The 15,040-nt window shown below is 55.2% G+C and overlaps 2 protein-coding genes across 3 annotated transcripts in view; both read right to left on the reverse strand.

The window, feature by feature from the left end:
- Nucleotides 1–247: 247 nt before the first annotated feature.
- On the reverse strand, nt 248–4,588 carry POLR2J (RNA polymerase II subunit J). The gene is made up of 4 exons (XM_004448288.5): nt 4,445–4,588; nt 3,261–3,350; nt 1,309–1,483; nt 248–493 (listed from the first exon to the last, which is right to left on the reverse strand). The coding sequence occupies exons 1-4, from the start codon at nt 4,495–4,497 to the stop codon at nt 458–460; spliced, it is 354 nt and encodes a 117-aa protein (XP_004448345.1). The 5' UTR covers nt 4,498–4,588; the 3' UTR covers nt 248–457.
- Nucleotides 4,589–6,224: 1,636 nt separating this feature from the next.
- Nucleotides 6,225–15,040, reverse strand: part of RASA4B (RAS p21 protein activator 4B) — a 29,616-nt gene continuing 20,800 nt past the window's right edge. For both annotated transcript variants that reach the window (XM_004448285.5, XM_012528552.4), the window contains exons 19-21: nt 13,471–13,591; nt 8,661–8,725; nt 6,225–8,530 (exon numbers count right to left, since the gene is read on the reverse strand). In XM_004448285.5, the coding sequence (XP_004448342.2) occupies nt 8,409–8,530; nt 8,661–8,725; nt 13,471–13,591 (308 nt within the window). In that variant the 3' untranslated portion in view covers nt 6,225–8,408. The remainder of the gene's footprint in view (nt 8,531–8,660; nt 8,726–13,470; nt 13,592–15,040) is intronic.

Here is a 15,040-nt window from a genome sequence, read left to right on the forward strand (position 1 = left end):
GCAAGACCCACTCCCCACCCCAGCAGCAGCCCCCCAGGTTCCCAGTTCTGGGCCCAGAAAGACTTTGTTCCTGCCAATCCCTCAGACAGAAATCAGGGTCTGTGGACTAAGGCACTCTTTGAAATGTGGTACGAGAGTGGCTCTGAAGCAGGTCACTACCTCCCATTGAGCCAGACGGTCCATTCGCTTCTGAAGACACCTCTGCTGGCAGTAGTGAGGCCCAGGCAACGCCAGCCCACAAGCCAGGTCTCTTTCTGCTGGACTTTATTAGAAAATAGAACATCTATGTACAGGACACAGCAGTGTCAGGCGTGGGGGTTTGTCAGGGCATCATTACATGGAGGACCACAACCAAGAAAAGCCGCCTTTCTCCACCGGGACCCAGAGAGAAGTGTCTGCTGCAGGGCGAGACCTGGGCTCATAAAGCTCACGGCTGAACAAGGCTCTTCCCAACCCGTTACTCAATTCCTTCTTGCTTGTCCTTGATGGCCACCTGGAGTAGAGGAAGAAAGTTCCACATACTTAGCTAGAATGGCTGGAGATGAGGACCTTGGAAATGAAGCCCCAGCATCCCCCGAGCAGGGTCCAGCAGGAAGGAGCATCTTCTCTGGAGTACAACCACTGGACTACCCACGGGAGAGCACAGTAACAGGTCTGCAGACCAGGGTCCCAGGCAGCACCAGGGCACCGGCAGCCAGTAGCCAAAGGGGCCCTGCGAGCTGGCCCAGCCCACCCCCACTGCTCTGCACGTGTCCTGCTGCCCGGCTTCGGGTCAGGGGAGTAGGGGCACTTGCTGGTGAGCCTGGTGAGCTTACAACTTGGACTTCAAGACAAACTATGGATCTTTCCTGTTCCAAATTGTGCCAGACTTGAGGTCCCCCTAACAGACAGGTGTGACCACTACCCACTTGGCCTCCTTAACTTTGGGAGCTTACCCTAGGATGAGCTGCCCCCTAAATAGACAGCTGCTCTGAAAGCAGCCAGACCTGACAGACTCCAGAGACAAGAAGAAAGGGCCAGCCCATAGGGCAGCAGGGCCACTGCTTCCGCAGAGGCCACAGAATGCATAAGGAAAGACCCTGGAGCACCAGGTGAGGCTCCCACCTGTGGCTGCAGGCCACAAGCCTCAAAGCCTCCTGGGAGCTGCTGTGGAGCCCCTGCTCTGTTACTGCCATCACACACACCCCGCAGTCATGCAGAGGAAACAACCCAGGGCTGTTGCAGGTATGAGCTGCAGTGTGGAGGGCAGAAGCACACTGCAGCTCTGGGTCTCCAGCCCCCTCCCCCACCGCTGCACCTCGTCCTCACCCGGAATCGCTCCTCCAGCAGGGAGAGCTCACTGATGAGGTCGGTGATGGCGTTGGTGAAGGCCTCCTGGGGGCTGTAGTCAGGTGTGGTCTGAACTCTGATGATGATCTTGTGCTCCAAGGGGTGGGGGACCTTGTAGCCAGCAAACAGCACCTGGGGGTCCTTCAGCAGCTGTCTGAGATACAGGGGTGGACGGTGTGAGGGAGGCCAAGCTGAGTACTCGGGGCCTCCGCGCAGGCTAGGCCTCCAGGCTGCCAGGCAGTCCCCAGCCTGTGGCGCTCCAGGCTTCCCAGCCAAGGCGTCCTCCAGTTGGGCTGAGACCCATAAGCAAGTACCCCTGGGGGCTGACCCAGGAAGCCCCCACTCTGAATGTTTACTTTCCCCTCCCCCTAAAATATTCAAGGCAGGCACTGTGGGGAGCCTCCCCTCACCCCACCACAAGCTCCATCCATGAGGATCAAGGACCCTAGCTGCAAAAACAGGACTTCTAGCAGCCTCTTCCCTCGGGAAGCCAGGGGCCCTGCAGTGCCCCAAAGGAGCCTCCCAAAGCAGTAAACACCCAGCCAGTGTTCATTAAACAGGGGCACAAACTCAGAAGAGCATCTGACACAGCAGACGCAGCAGCGATGAGAGAAGCCCAGGCCCTAAGCAGTTAGTGAAGAGAAGCTCTCTGGGCAACACAGGCTGGCAGCTGCTGCCCACACACACCGGGTCATGTTCTGGGTGGCTGCAAGGAAGATGCGACCTGTGCAGTGTGCTGTGCACCTGGGGGTTCTCTAGGACAGCTCAGAGATACTAACAGTGGGTACCAAGAGGGAGGGCTCCTGGGTCTAACTCCCCCCTGTGCAGACAGATACAGCTCATCCAACAGGAGAGCAGTAGCATCCCAGGAGAGCCTGGGTGCGCCAATGGCTCAGCTCAGAACACAGGTCATCTGGACGAAACCACGGCATCCTCACCTTCTGGCACCAGGAGGGACTGGGCAAGCTCCTGCCCACAGCCTCAAATACTGCAAGCTCAAGAGAGGCCACAGAAATAGAGGGAAGAGCCACGTCACAGCCGAGAAATGACAACTGCCTGGGTTGGAGTGACAATTACGTCCCTGAACCCCTGGCCAGGACCAACAACACCAGCTACCCAAAGGGGGACTGGATAACCAGAGAATGCTTCTCCCACTTCTTTCTCTCATTCAACTGAACTTATGATCTCTGCCACAGACATCTCAAACTGCCAGCTGCAGCAGGTCACAGGTCATTATCACAGATGCCGGCAGGGGGACCTAATCTTGACCACTTCTCAATGCTTATTAGCACAAAAACAGAATAGACACTTACTATTTTTCCAGGGTAGAATACCGGGAGTGGTTGCACATTCAACAACTTTAGTCAGATAAATTAACCCTGTGGCTTATGTGAACAGATATGGGTCAGCATCATTCTGCAAAAAAGGTGCTAGAAATGTGACATGTCAAAGAAGCACCCTGCAGGACTTCCTGTAGCTCAGAGAGACTTATCTTATGGGGAAGTGGACTTGGCCCAGTGGTTAGGGTGTCCGTCTACCACATGGGAGGTCCTTGACCCATGTGGAGCTGGCCCACGCACAGTGCTGAAGTGCGCAAGGAGTGCCATGCCACGCAGGGGTATCCCCGCGTAGGGGAGCCCCATGGCAAGGAGTGCGCCCCGTAAGAAGAGCCACCCAGCGCGAAAGAAAGTTCAGCTGCACACACAGAGAGCTGACACAGGTGACGCAACAAAAAGAAACACAGATTCCCGTGCCGCTAACAACAGATGCGGACAAAGAAGAACATGCAGCAAAAGTAGATACAGAGAACAGACAACTGGGGGGGGGGGATAAAATAAATAAATCTTTAAAAAAAAAAAAAGAAATCTTATGGAACTTGCCCAAAGAGCCTCACTGACCACAGCCACGAGAGTCTTTGCCCTGAGACTTACGATTTAATGATGTTTCCTAGCGTGTGGTCTTCTTTGTTGATGGTGAACAAACAGGCATTGGGTACCTTGGTGTCCTTGTTAATGGTGATCCTAGGAAGAGAGAGAAGTAACAATAGATTCTCCTCAAATCTAAATCCTGTCCATCAAGGCAGGCTCAAATCCTTCTTCCTCCTTGAAGCTTTCCTGGATTTGTGCACTCCATAAGTCCTCGCTGACCCTCGGCAGCACTGTGCCCCCAGCTATACCATGTGTGGGATCCTTGCCTAGTCTGGACTGCTCCTTTTCTCTACAGCAGGATTCCTCAACTCTGGCATCAATGACACTGGGAGCCCCATCATATTTGTTGCAGGGAGCTGCCATGTGCACTGTAAGTCGTTTAGCAGCATCTCTGGCCTCCACCCACTAGGTTCCAGTAGCAATTCCCCTGTGACAACCAAAAATGTTACCAAACATTGCCTCATATCTCCTGGGGTTTTTTTTAGGGTAAGAAGAGCCAATGTTTAATGAGAGTCTTCCATGTGCTGAGCCCTGTGCTAAGCGCTTTACCTGCAGCTCTCCCCTGGACAGGGCCATTGTGCTTAAACTCCAATGATCAATCACAATAACAAGTGTATTTTACAGATGCAGAAACTGGGCCTCAGATTAACTGTCCAAAGGTAGTCGGTGAAGGATCCAGGAAGCAAGTCCAGTCTGTGAAAGCACTGAACTGTATTTCCCTTCTACCTGCAGATAACGGATAACGAGGAGTCACTGATGGGTTTCACCCAGGCGAGCGTCAGTTCAGATATGAGTCTTAAACCCATCTCTCTAGCAAAAGCAGGAGACGATGGAGGTAGCGAGCTGAGAAACGACTGAGGAGGCTGCCAGATTCCAGAGGAAAAGGACTTCGGCGTCACACATTCTGGGTTCATATACAGACGCCGCCACTTGCTGTGTGCCCAGGGCGAGTAACTCAACTGCTCTGAGCCTAGTGAACTTACCTCCAAAATGGGGAGACTCCACTGCCTCCCCTGCCTCAAGCTTGGCGTACAAAGGCGCCAAGCGCTCGGCTTGGCAGACCATCAAGAAGCTAGCGTCGCGCAGAACCCCCAGCTGCTGCATGACCTGACAGCCGATGTGGGTCTGCGAACCTCCGCCCTTCTCTCCCCATCCCGCCCTCCCTGCACCCGGCCCGCTCCACTTACTTCTTCTCGCCCTCGAAGAGCAGGAACGACTCGAAGGCGGGAGGCGCGTTCATCCTAACGCCGCAGCCGCTTTCAGACTCGTAGCTGCCGCCAACGTCGCGTCCACAGCCCTACAACGCGACCCGTTCCGGTTCAGCGTCTGCTTCCGGGTTACGCCGGCGGGGCCGAACCCGCGTGCGACCTCGGGAGCGCCCCGCTGCCCCCTGCCGGCCTGGAGGACCGTGTGCACGCGCGAGGGAGGCTGGCGGGCGGCCGGTGGCTCTGCGCATGTGTGGAGTTGGAAAGCACGTTGGGGCTGCGCCCTACAGGCGCATTTGGTCACATACTTGGACGCGGAAGGCAGCGCTAAATCTACAGAGACAGCCTGATCCAGACCAAGCTGGGACCGAAGTGGGCCTCTCCCTGCTCCCCATGCCCCTTGGTCCCTCCTTGGAAACGCTCCCTTAGAGTACACAGCAAGAGGCCTCTCCGTGGAGAATTGAGCCGTGGCGTTTAGGCCCCTGGAGGAGCGGGCAGGTGCGGCAGCAGCAGCGGGGACGCTGAAGGAGCCTCCTGGGCGTGCTTCCCGGGCGCCCCGCCGTGGTGTGCGCGCCAGCCCGCTGCCAAGGCTGCCTGGGCAGACTGCTACTGACCCTTGGCTGTGTTATCACTGGCCGCCAAACTGTTTTTGTGGCCTGGTGAGCTTCTGGTTAGCAGTCCGTTGGGTGAGGGCTGGGGGAGGAGGCAGGTGGGGTAAGTGTATCATACCCTGTGGGATTGGCTGGTGTTTTTGCAGACTACAGTTTACTAGAAAGGTCTTGCCTGAGCTGTTTTAACAGCAGGTACTGGTGGTCTCAGAGCCCTGACATCTTTCCAGCTGTTTCTCTAGGGCACCGTGGAACCCCAAGGAAATCTGGAGCTTTCCCTGGGCAGGACCTTTTCCTGCTTGAATCCTTGAGCGGTTGGGGCCCTAGGCAGAGTCTTGATTCTCCCGGTCAGGTCGGCAGACCTCTAGGGAGGGACTGAGAGGAGTGAGAGGACTGATTCCCTGAGGCTTCCATCTCTCTGGTCATTCTGAGAAAGTCTGGGCCCGGTTGCTGGGGCTGGCGGTGATGACGCTGGCTGCCCTTAGCTGAGTTGGTGGGAACTTGCCCAGATTTTCTACAGGATCATTGGCCCAGGAAGGACAGGGAGAGGCCCCGCCCTGCAAAAAGGTTCAGGAGGCCCATAAGATGGTCCAGGACCAAAGAAGGCCAAGAGGTGACAAACATCCAGGTTGGTGGGTTGCTCGGTGGAAGAAAACTCCCCCTTCGAGGCTGTTGCCAGACAAAAAGGCCAACATGGCCCCAAAAGCCATGGGGTAGAGGGAAGAGTGCAGCTCCTTGTTCCTTTGTTTCCACTTTCTATGCCAGCCCTCAAAAAGCCCGGAATGAAACCCGCCCAGGTGGCCCTGCCCCACAGCCTGGCTGGCCAGCTGGGTCTGGGTCCTGCTTGTGACCTGAGCCCTTGGAGGCTCTTCTAGGCCTCAGATTCTTGGGCCAAGCTCTCAGATTGGTTGGATGAGGTTTAAGAATGTGCTGGAAGTTTGGAGTTTACTCTGTACCTAGAGGTGGGGATGAGGGCAGTGACACAATGGCCTCTGGGAGCTTGGCTTTGGCACTGGGGTCTGCAGAGGCCAGCAGGGCCTGAGCCCATCTGGCCTGGGCTGCCCAGGCTCAGAGTACAGAGGTGCCCAGGAGGTTTGTTAAAATGCTTCACTTGCTGAAGGTCTGCAGTAGGTCTGCGGTAGGACCAGGGCACGTGCGCTTTTTAAACTGTTTATTATGTAAAATTTCAAAGATACACAAAAGTAGATTGTAAAGTATAATGAACCCCCATGGACTCACCAACCCCCTTCAACAATTAATAATAAGCATTTCAGCACGTATCTCTAAAAGACAAGGACTCTTCAAAACCACACCATCCTCCACACCTGAACAATTTCACCAATAATTCCTTAATATTCTATCAGTCAGGATTCACATGTCTAATCGTGTTACTTTTTAAATGTCATTTCACAACATTTTCCTTTTATTGTAATTTGCCACCATATCTTAAGATCCTCTGACTCTACACAGTCCCCTTTCATCTCCTTATTCTCCTTCCAATTGGAATTGATTTTATTTTTCATTATTTGTTTTTATTTATTTATTTTGAATTGATTTTAAACAACCCATTTTAACTCTGAGCACAATGTGCAGTTCAAAATCCTATGTGTCCTAATTACGTGACCTTGGGCAAACTGCCACTCTTGCCTTAGGTTCCTGATAGCTGAAAAATGGAGATGGTAATATTTTTGTGGAGAGGAATAAATGAGTCAGTGGAGTGAATGTTGGCACCTGCCCAGCCTGGGAAGTGCCCAGTATCCATTAGCTGCTGCCAAGCATGAGCCTGGGCTGGGTAACTGTCCCTGCAGTAGCCCACTCCCCATTCTCGCTGAGGCTGCTGAGAGCTGGGGGTGGGGACTGGGGGAGGAAGTCTTTTCGGTGTGGGGGAGGCAAGGGGTTCCCTGCACCCCAGACCTCAGGCCAGCATGCCCTTGCAAGGTCCCTGCAGCAGCACATGGCACCTCCAAGCAAGTCAGCCACAGGTGTTGGTACCACTTGTGCCCTGGGCACCCTGGGGCAGGGCAAGAAGATGACAGGAGCCCTGAGCTCTGTTATCTGCTGCTCCAGCCACCCCTGGGTGGACCAGTTCATCTGTGTGACCCAGTGACCAGCCATCAGTGTCCCACGGGGATGGGTGCCCCTCTCGGGCAGGGTGCAGGGCTTGATGGGATGCCCCATGGACCTTAGTGGGGTGACGGAGGAGGGCAGACAGGCTCCCAGGAAGGTGGGACAGAGTCACACTTGGCCGACAGTAGAACCAGCCTGGGGCCTCCATCACTCGAACCCCAGAACAGGCTGGGGAAGAATGGACTTTGAGGTCTGGGGTCAGAGAGCCAAGGCGGCAGCTGCAAGGCCAAGGCAGGGGCTGGAGACTATCTAGGGGCTATGGTTCAGGGTCTTCTCTCTGCCCTGCCCCAGGAAGATCAAGAGCCTAGTCCCTGTAGGAGCAGCTGTCAGCCCGCTGGGACAGAGCTGTGGGAATGGGAGCCCCAGCACAGCCAGCATGTGCCCCCCGAAGAGGGGAGGGGGCTGGTTACGGTTTACGAGTGCAGGTTCTGAGCCCAGCCCTGCTGTTCAATCTTCAGGAAACCCCAGGGGCTTGTTTGGGGGCTGAGGACAGCATAGCTGGAGAGACAGGTCCTGCGGGGCATGGAAGGACCCAGTGGGACCCAGGAATGTGGCAGAGATGGCAGCCTGGAGGAGGAGGAGCCTCCTAGGATGAGAGGGGAAGCAAAGAAGGGGGGGGCTGCATGGGGGCCCCAGGCCTTGATTGGAAGCCCCCAGAAGCTGTTGGGGTACCCCTGGACCCACTCTCCCCTGACCTCCATCACGAGACCCCAGAGCTGTGGCAGTCCTAGCGGGTTTATTGTCAGCAACAGAGTGCCGCAACGGTCGCTCTTCTGAGGGCACAGGCAGTGGAGGGGGTGAGCTGGGAGCCGGGGGGGGGGGGGGGGTGGAGGGGAGGGGAAGTGGAGGCCCAGGGTCTCCTGGGGCACCAGGCACTGAATCCCATGACCCCTCTCTGACTCCAAGGACTGTCAGTCACCCGGTCCCTGGGGGGTGGGGGGCTGGCTGGGTCTCTCCTGGGCAGGAGCGGGTGTCCCTGGAGAGTCTGGGCTAGCGGCAGGGGTGAGGGGAACGGCTGAGCCTTGCAGAGGAGTCGGGCCTCCCTAAGTCCCCTAGAGACCTCAGGTCGGTGATGACTGGCTGGAACCTGGTCAGCTCTGGCCTTCTGGACCCCCAGGTCCCTGGCTCCCCCCACTCTCTCGGCCCAGGAGAGACCCCGGTCCCGCACGCCAAGCGAGTGAGAGCGGCTGGCGAGGGCAAGCGGGCAGGCCTCACGTCTGCAGCGCCAGGAGCCGCGTCTGCTCCAAGGGCGGTGAGGCGGCAGGGCTGGCGCCGTGGGCCCTCCTGAGGTCCTGCAGCACCTGCAGCAGCTGGGCGAGGGCGTCCTCGGGGGCTGGGGGGCAGACCCGGCGTGAGGCCCCCCGCTGTGTGCCCGGGAGCCCCAGGTCTACAAGTCCTGGCCCCACCCACCGTACCCGGAAGGGGACTCGAGTCACCATAAGTCCCAGGTGGGAGCCACCTACCTCCGCTGGGGCCCGTGAGCACTGGGCCTTCCTCAGGGCCCACCCTCAGCTCCCGGTGCTTCTCCCTGTGAGGGGGTGGGGGGAAGAGAGTGACCACATGGCCCGGCCGCGTGACCTGGTGTGGGCCTCCAGGGCTGCGGGCAGCTCCTGGGGGCAGGGGTGGATTCTTTCAGTCTAAGGGTCTCGGTCCCTAGTCCCTTCCCAACCCAGAAAGCCCTCTGGAAGCCAAGATCAAACCATGTCACTATTGTGGTGGCCCCTTGGGAAATAGCCAGTTAGCACTGAAGGGCAGTAAAGACACAGGAGACAGAGACCCTTTCCGCCTGGTCCCTAACCCTCTCAGGTGTGGCCCCTTTCAGGTTGGATTCCCTGTGTCTTTACAGGGAGGATGAGGAGCCATGTGGAGCTCATGCTCCAAGTGCCTTCTCTGGGGATCCCACAGGCTCAGCACTTGAGACTGTCTCCCTGATCTGCTTTTGGAGAGACATGTCCCTCTATTAAGGACTGACAAGCCCCTATGGGCCTTGTCAGGGTGGGCCCCAACCTGCTTTCCTGCCTTACCTTGACCTTTTCTCCATGTTGCACCCGCTGCCTGGAACACCCACCCATTTCACCTTCACCTTCCCTTCCACCCTCTGCTCAACTGTCTGTTCAATAACATGTACCGAAGGTCTAGAATATGCCAGGTACTGTTCTCAGCCCTGAGATCAGAGCCATGAATATCAGAGTCCCTCGTGAAGTCCCAGTCTAGTGTGAGAGACAGGCAATACATGAATAAACTGCCCATATTTATGATACAAGATATAACACAGCTTCAGAGAGGGAGGAACGCTGGGAGGGCCAAGGGTAATGAGAGGAGGGTGTATTTTATTTTTATTTTTTCAGAAAGCAGGTTTATTAATGCTGGAGGAAAGACAGAAGGGGGTGTCTCAAATCTGCTTTCAGGAGGGTGTGATTTACACAGGGCACTCTGACAAGGCCTCTCTAATAAGGTGGCATTTGAGCAGAGACCTGAATTAGATGAGGGACCGAGCCATGTGAACACCTGGGAAAGCACATCCAGGCAAAGGACACGGCAAGTGCAAAGGCAAATCTGAGAAACAGCAAGAAGGCAAGGGTGGTGGCGCTACTTAATGAGAGGAGAAGGCTACGGGAGGAAGAGATCTGGATGTAGGGGACACTGTGAGACCTGTTTTCTAGTGTGAAGTTTGAACTCACTTTTGGACACCCAAGTGGAGATGCTCCCAGAGCTAACATCATACTCAACAGTGAAAGACTGAAAGCTTTCCCTCCTAAGATCAGGAACAAGGCGAGGATGCCCACTTTCACCATTGCTGTCTGACTAGAAGCACTAGACAGAACAATCAAGCAAGACAAAGAAATAAAAGGCATCCAAATTGAAAAGGAAGAAGTAAAACTATCCCTATTTGTAGGTGACATGATCATATATATATATATGAAATCCCAAAGAATCCACAAAAAATCTACTAGAGCTAATAAATGAATTTAGCAAAGTTGCGGGGTACAAGATCTACATGCAAAAATCAGTTTAGTTTCTGTGCACTAGCTTGAACAATCTGGAAAGGAAATTAGGAAAACAATTACATTTATAATAACCTCTAAAAGAATAAAATACCTAAGAATAAATTTAACCAAAAAGAAAAAAAGACTTGTACACTGAAAACTATAAAACATTAGGGAAAGTAATTAATTTAAGAAGACCTAAATACATGAAAGACATCCCATGCTCATGGATTGGAAGACTGAAGAGGGCAAGACTCCACAAAGTGATCTACAGACTCAAGGAAATCCCTGTCAAAATTACAACAGCCTTTTTTTGCAGAAATGGAAAAGCCTATCTTCAAATTCATGTGGAACTGTAAGAGGCCCTGAATGGCTGAAACTGTCTTGAAAAAGAACACATTTGGAGGACTCACACTTCTACCTTCAAAACTCACTACAAACACAGTAAGCAAAATAGTGTTATACTGCATAAGGCAGACCAGTGGAAGAGAACAGAGTGTTCAGAAATAAACCCATATATCTACGACAAGTTGATTTTCCACAAGGGTGAAAAGGCCATTCAATGGAGAAAGAACAACCTCTCCAAGTGGAGATGCCAAGTAGGTGGCTGGACAAGCCTGGAGCTCAGGGAGGAGAGAGATGTGGCATCATCAGGACACAGGTGGAATTTAAGGCCCTCGGACAGAATGGAGAGCCCAGGTCTGAGGAAGAGGAGGAAGAATGGCCACTGAGAAAAGGAGAAGCCAGAGAAGAATCTGTTTAGAGAGGGAGTTGCTGACTACGCCAGTTACTGCTAATGGGTCAAGAGAGAAGAGGACAGAGAAGTGACTGCTGGACTTGGCAACAAAGAGGTCATCTGTATAAATAAGAGCAGTCTGGGCAGAATGGTGGGGGCAAAAGGCTGGCCAGATGGGGCTCAAGGGAATATGGGAGGAGAGCAAGAAGAGATGGAGAGTGGAGACGTCGCATTCAGGAGTTTTATGGTCAAGGCAGCAGATAAATGGAGCAGTGTGAAAGGAATGTGGGGTCAAGGGAGGGTTTTACTTTTTAAGATGGTCAATAGAGTCATTGCTTACTGATGAAATGATCCAAGAGGGAGAAAAAGTAGATGATGGAAAAGAAAGGCAACTACGTCAGAAGCAAAGTCCCTGCACAAAGGAAACAACTGGGCAAGGCGGGGATAGCCTGAGGAAGAGATGGGGAGAGGGGAGACGGCCTTGGGAGGAGTTGGCAGTACATCTATGGTAACAGGAGGAAAGGCAGAATATTCCAGACCCGGTGCAGGTGGGAGGTAGGCCTGACAGTGGAAGATGAGGTCCTTATCTTTTGGTTGGGCTTAGAGCCACCTGTCGGGCACAGGGAGAGCAAATTGAAGGGTGGAGAAGGTATGAAAGTCCTTACAGAACCCAACAGATGTCCTGACGAGGGACACATAAGGGGCACCAGTGGCACTGAGGGCCATCCTGAGATCTGGGGTAAAGTAACTCAAGAGGGACGAGCGAGCACAACTGAGATTCTCTCCAGACTCTCTGAGCCTCTCAGGTGCAGGGGAGTAGGTGGAGAAATGAGTTACCCAGGGGCAAGGCTTCCAACGAGAGGGGAGAGGGTAAGGGTGGAGAGGGGGCAGAGAGGGGAGGCCTCACAGAGGCAGGTCCTGGGGGAGTGGGGACAGTGGGTGGGTATGGTGGGCTGAATAGTGGCCCCCAAAAAACATCCACGTCCTAATCACAGGAACGTGGGACTGTTACCACAGCAAAAGGACCTTCATGGATGTTACAAAGGATCTTGAGATGGACAGAGGTTCCTGGGCTAACCGGGTGGGCCCTAAATGCAATTGCAAGGGTCCTTATATATAGGAGGGAGACGAGAAGGCCATGTGGCAGAGAATGGAGAGCTGCACCCTAAAGAAGGAAGAAGGGGCCCTGAGCCCAAGAATACAGGCAGCTTCTAGAAGTGGGGAAAGGCAAGGAAATGGATTCTCCCCTGAATCCTCCAGAAGGAACGAGCCCTGACGACACCCTAACTTTAGTGCAGGGAAACTGATGGGGCTTCTGGCTACCAAAGCCGTAAGAGAACAAATCTGCATTGCTCTAAGCTACCAAGTTTGTGGTGGTTTGTTCCCGGGCCACCTGAAACTAAGACAGCAGGGGACCATGCACACGAAGGAGGTGGGGTGAACAGAGCAGGGGTCCTGGGAGGGGAAGGTCATTGGCAATGCCAGGGGAAGTGCGCCGGGATGAGAGGAGCATCGCCGAGTGGTTTTGGAGGTGCACGGTTCTCAAGGCAGGGGGATGCAGTGTTTAGGGTTGCGGGCACTGGAGCCAGGAGGCCAGGGTTCAAATTTGAACCTGCCACTTAGTAGCCAAAATGGGGTAATTATAGCATCTGGTGGGTTTAGTGACTGCCAATATTTAATAAATTTATACACGAAAAGAAGCTAAAATGGAGCCCTGCAAACAACTAGGAAGAGGAGTGGCAAGTTCTGGGATGTGGGGAGTGAGGTAGATGTAAGAGGAAGTCTCTGGAAGGGTGGGGCTCAGGAACTGAGAAGACAGGGGATGGGTGCATCATCTAAGTGGGGCTGAGGTCACAGAGCCAGGGGGCAGGGATGAGGTGGAGGAAGCCAGGGGCCAAGGCCACGGTCAGAGGAAGTGGCTGGGCTGACAGCGTGAGTGCTAAAGGGCTTTGAGGGAGGCCATGAACCCTGGAAGTGCCTATGAAGAACAGGGAGGCCCCCATCACCCCCTCCAGGCCCAGGTGGAAGGGGTGCGAGAGAAAACAGGCCCCCTTTGAGCAGGCTCCGGGGAAGCAGTGTCCCTAAGGGAGCCGGCATCGCTTTAAAATACTCCGATGCTGGGGCCCTGCCCCCAGAGATTCTGAGTTAATGGGGGGGGGGGCAGCAGACACCCTGATCTCTAAAAGCTCCCAGGTGATTCTAAGGCACAGCCAGAACTGAGAACAGCGGAGCTAAGCAGGGTGGTCCTGGAAATGGAACCGGCCGAGGACCTCGCAGGAAGACTTGGGCAGATCGGAGGCTGGGCCAGCCCAAGGGGCCCACAGACCCCCCGGGGGGACTGAGTCCCAGGAAGCAGCCATGGCTCTGAACTGGGCCCCCAGCCTGCGGGTCCTCCATCCTCATCTGAGCCAGGTCCTGACCCAGAGACTTTGAGGCCCCTCCTCCCACGTGCAGCTACCAAGGGGGGAGGGGCCTGGGCCTGATTAGAAGGAGGGGTGACGGTCCCTGCCAGGTAGGTGTCCTTGGGCCACCCCACTCAGGTCTCCTCACCGCAGCGTGGCCTCTGCGCCCAGCAGGTGCCGGTAGATGAGCTGGGCCTCCAGGTCGTGGTCCAGAGGGTCACTCCACTCCTGCAGGGTCACCCGTGACCGCGTCTTATCACAGCCCAGATCTGGGGACAGAGAGGACAGAGTTCTGGTAGAGCTCCAGGGGACGGAGGACAGGGACAGGCTCTATGGGAGCTCACGCCCAACGTCCCGGTGGTAGAGAGGGGGAAAGCGAGGCCTACAGAGGACAGAGGTGGATGCGGGTCCCCCTGCGAGGTGGGGCTGGGCACAGCACAGTGGGCTGAGTCTGGCCTGGGCCCTGCCGTGGCTTCCCACCTTTCCAGGGCAGCGGCTTATCTTGGGTTCAGCTCCTGAACCAGGGGATACGGGCCACGTGACTGCAGAGAATTGTAGGGAGCTGGGTAACTGCCTGCAAGGAAGCAGGAAGCAGCCAGAAACCAGAAGGTCAAGAGGAAGTGGGCCGTTGAAGATGTGCCCTTGGAATGAGCTGGCCCTGCCCCTTAGGGGCTTTCGGGCCTGTGCCAAGACATCTGCCCTCACTAAGCCTTGGTTTCTTCCCCTGTAAAATGGGGATGAGGCCCCACTTCCTCAACAATGACAGTCACCTCTGCGATGGATACAGCCAGAGGCTGCAGGCCAGGTCTCCCCGCTGGCACCCACGGGGCCCTGGGGAAAGCGCCAAGAGCCGGGCTGACATTTCTACACACCAAACGGAACCCCCTCTCAAGAGGAGGTAGTGCCCCTACCCCCATCCACTGCTCAGCTCAAAGCCAGGGCTGGGCTAGGACAAGTAGGGCTGGGTCCAGTGGCCGCCCCTGGGCTCTGTGGCCTGAGACCTGACCAGTCCTGGGGGCCAGGGGACTACAAGTGCTGAGTCTACTCTGGCTGGGGAGCCAGTGTTTTGTAAAGCAGGTGGGCCTGAGGGGTGGGGGTGGGCACGCCTAGAAGGTTCTAGAACCATACTGTCCAATAGGGTGGCCACTAGCCACAGGAGGCTGTTGACGTTTTAATCAATTTGAATTAAATGAAATTTTTTAAAACTAACGACTCCATTCCTCAGTGGCACTACCCACATTTCAGGTGCTCAACAGCCACTTGCCAGTGGTTAGTGTACTGGGCAGCAGAGACACAGCCCATGTCCATCCTCACAGGAAGCCCCTCTCTGCTTCCCCCCAGGGCCCAAGGCCCCTCCTCCAGGATCAGCTGCCTCATCAGCAGAGCAGCCCTCCAGTGGGTTTTTTTTTTTTAGATTTATTTATTTAATTAATTCCCACCCCCTCCCCTGGTTGTCTGTTTTCTGTGTCTTTTTGCTGCGTCTTGTTTCTTTGTCCGCTTCTGTTGTGTCAGCGGCACGGGAAGTGTGGGCGGCGCCATTCCTGGGCAGGCTGCACTTTCTTTCGCGCTGGGCGGCTCTCCTTACGGGGCGCACTCCTTGCGCGTGGGGCTCCCCTACGCGGGGGACACCCCTGCGTGGCAGGGCACTCCTTGCACGCATCAGCACTGCGCATGGGCCAGCTCCACACGGGTCAAGGAGGCCCGGGGTTTGAACCGCG

Source organism: Dasypus novemcinctus, chromosome 23 (assembly GCF_030445035.2).
Source record: "Dasypus novemcinctus isolate mDasNov1 chromosome 23, mDasNov1.1.hap2, whole genome shotgun sequence".
Classification (NCBI taxonomy): domain Eukaryota; kingdom Metazoa; phylum Chordata; class Mammalia; order Cingulata; family Dasypodidae; genus Dasypus; species Dasypus novemcinctus.

Excerpts from the sequence above, each read along its gene's own strand:
- POLR2J (XM_004448288.5), bottom strand. The coding sequence starts at position 4,497 with ATGAACGCGCCTCCCGCCTTCGAGTCGTTCCTGCTCTTCGAGGGCGAG. Across the intron at positions 1,484-3,260 it reads CTAGGAAACATCATTAAATC|ACAGCTGCTGAAGGACCCCC; the intron begins GTAAGTCTCAGG and ends CCTGTATCTCAG. Across the intron at positions 494-1,308 it reads TGCTGGAGGAGCGATTCCGG|GTGGCCATCAAGGACAAGCA; the intron begins GTGAGGACGAGG and ends CCTCTACTCCAG.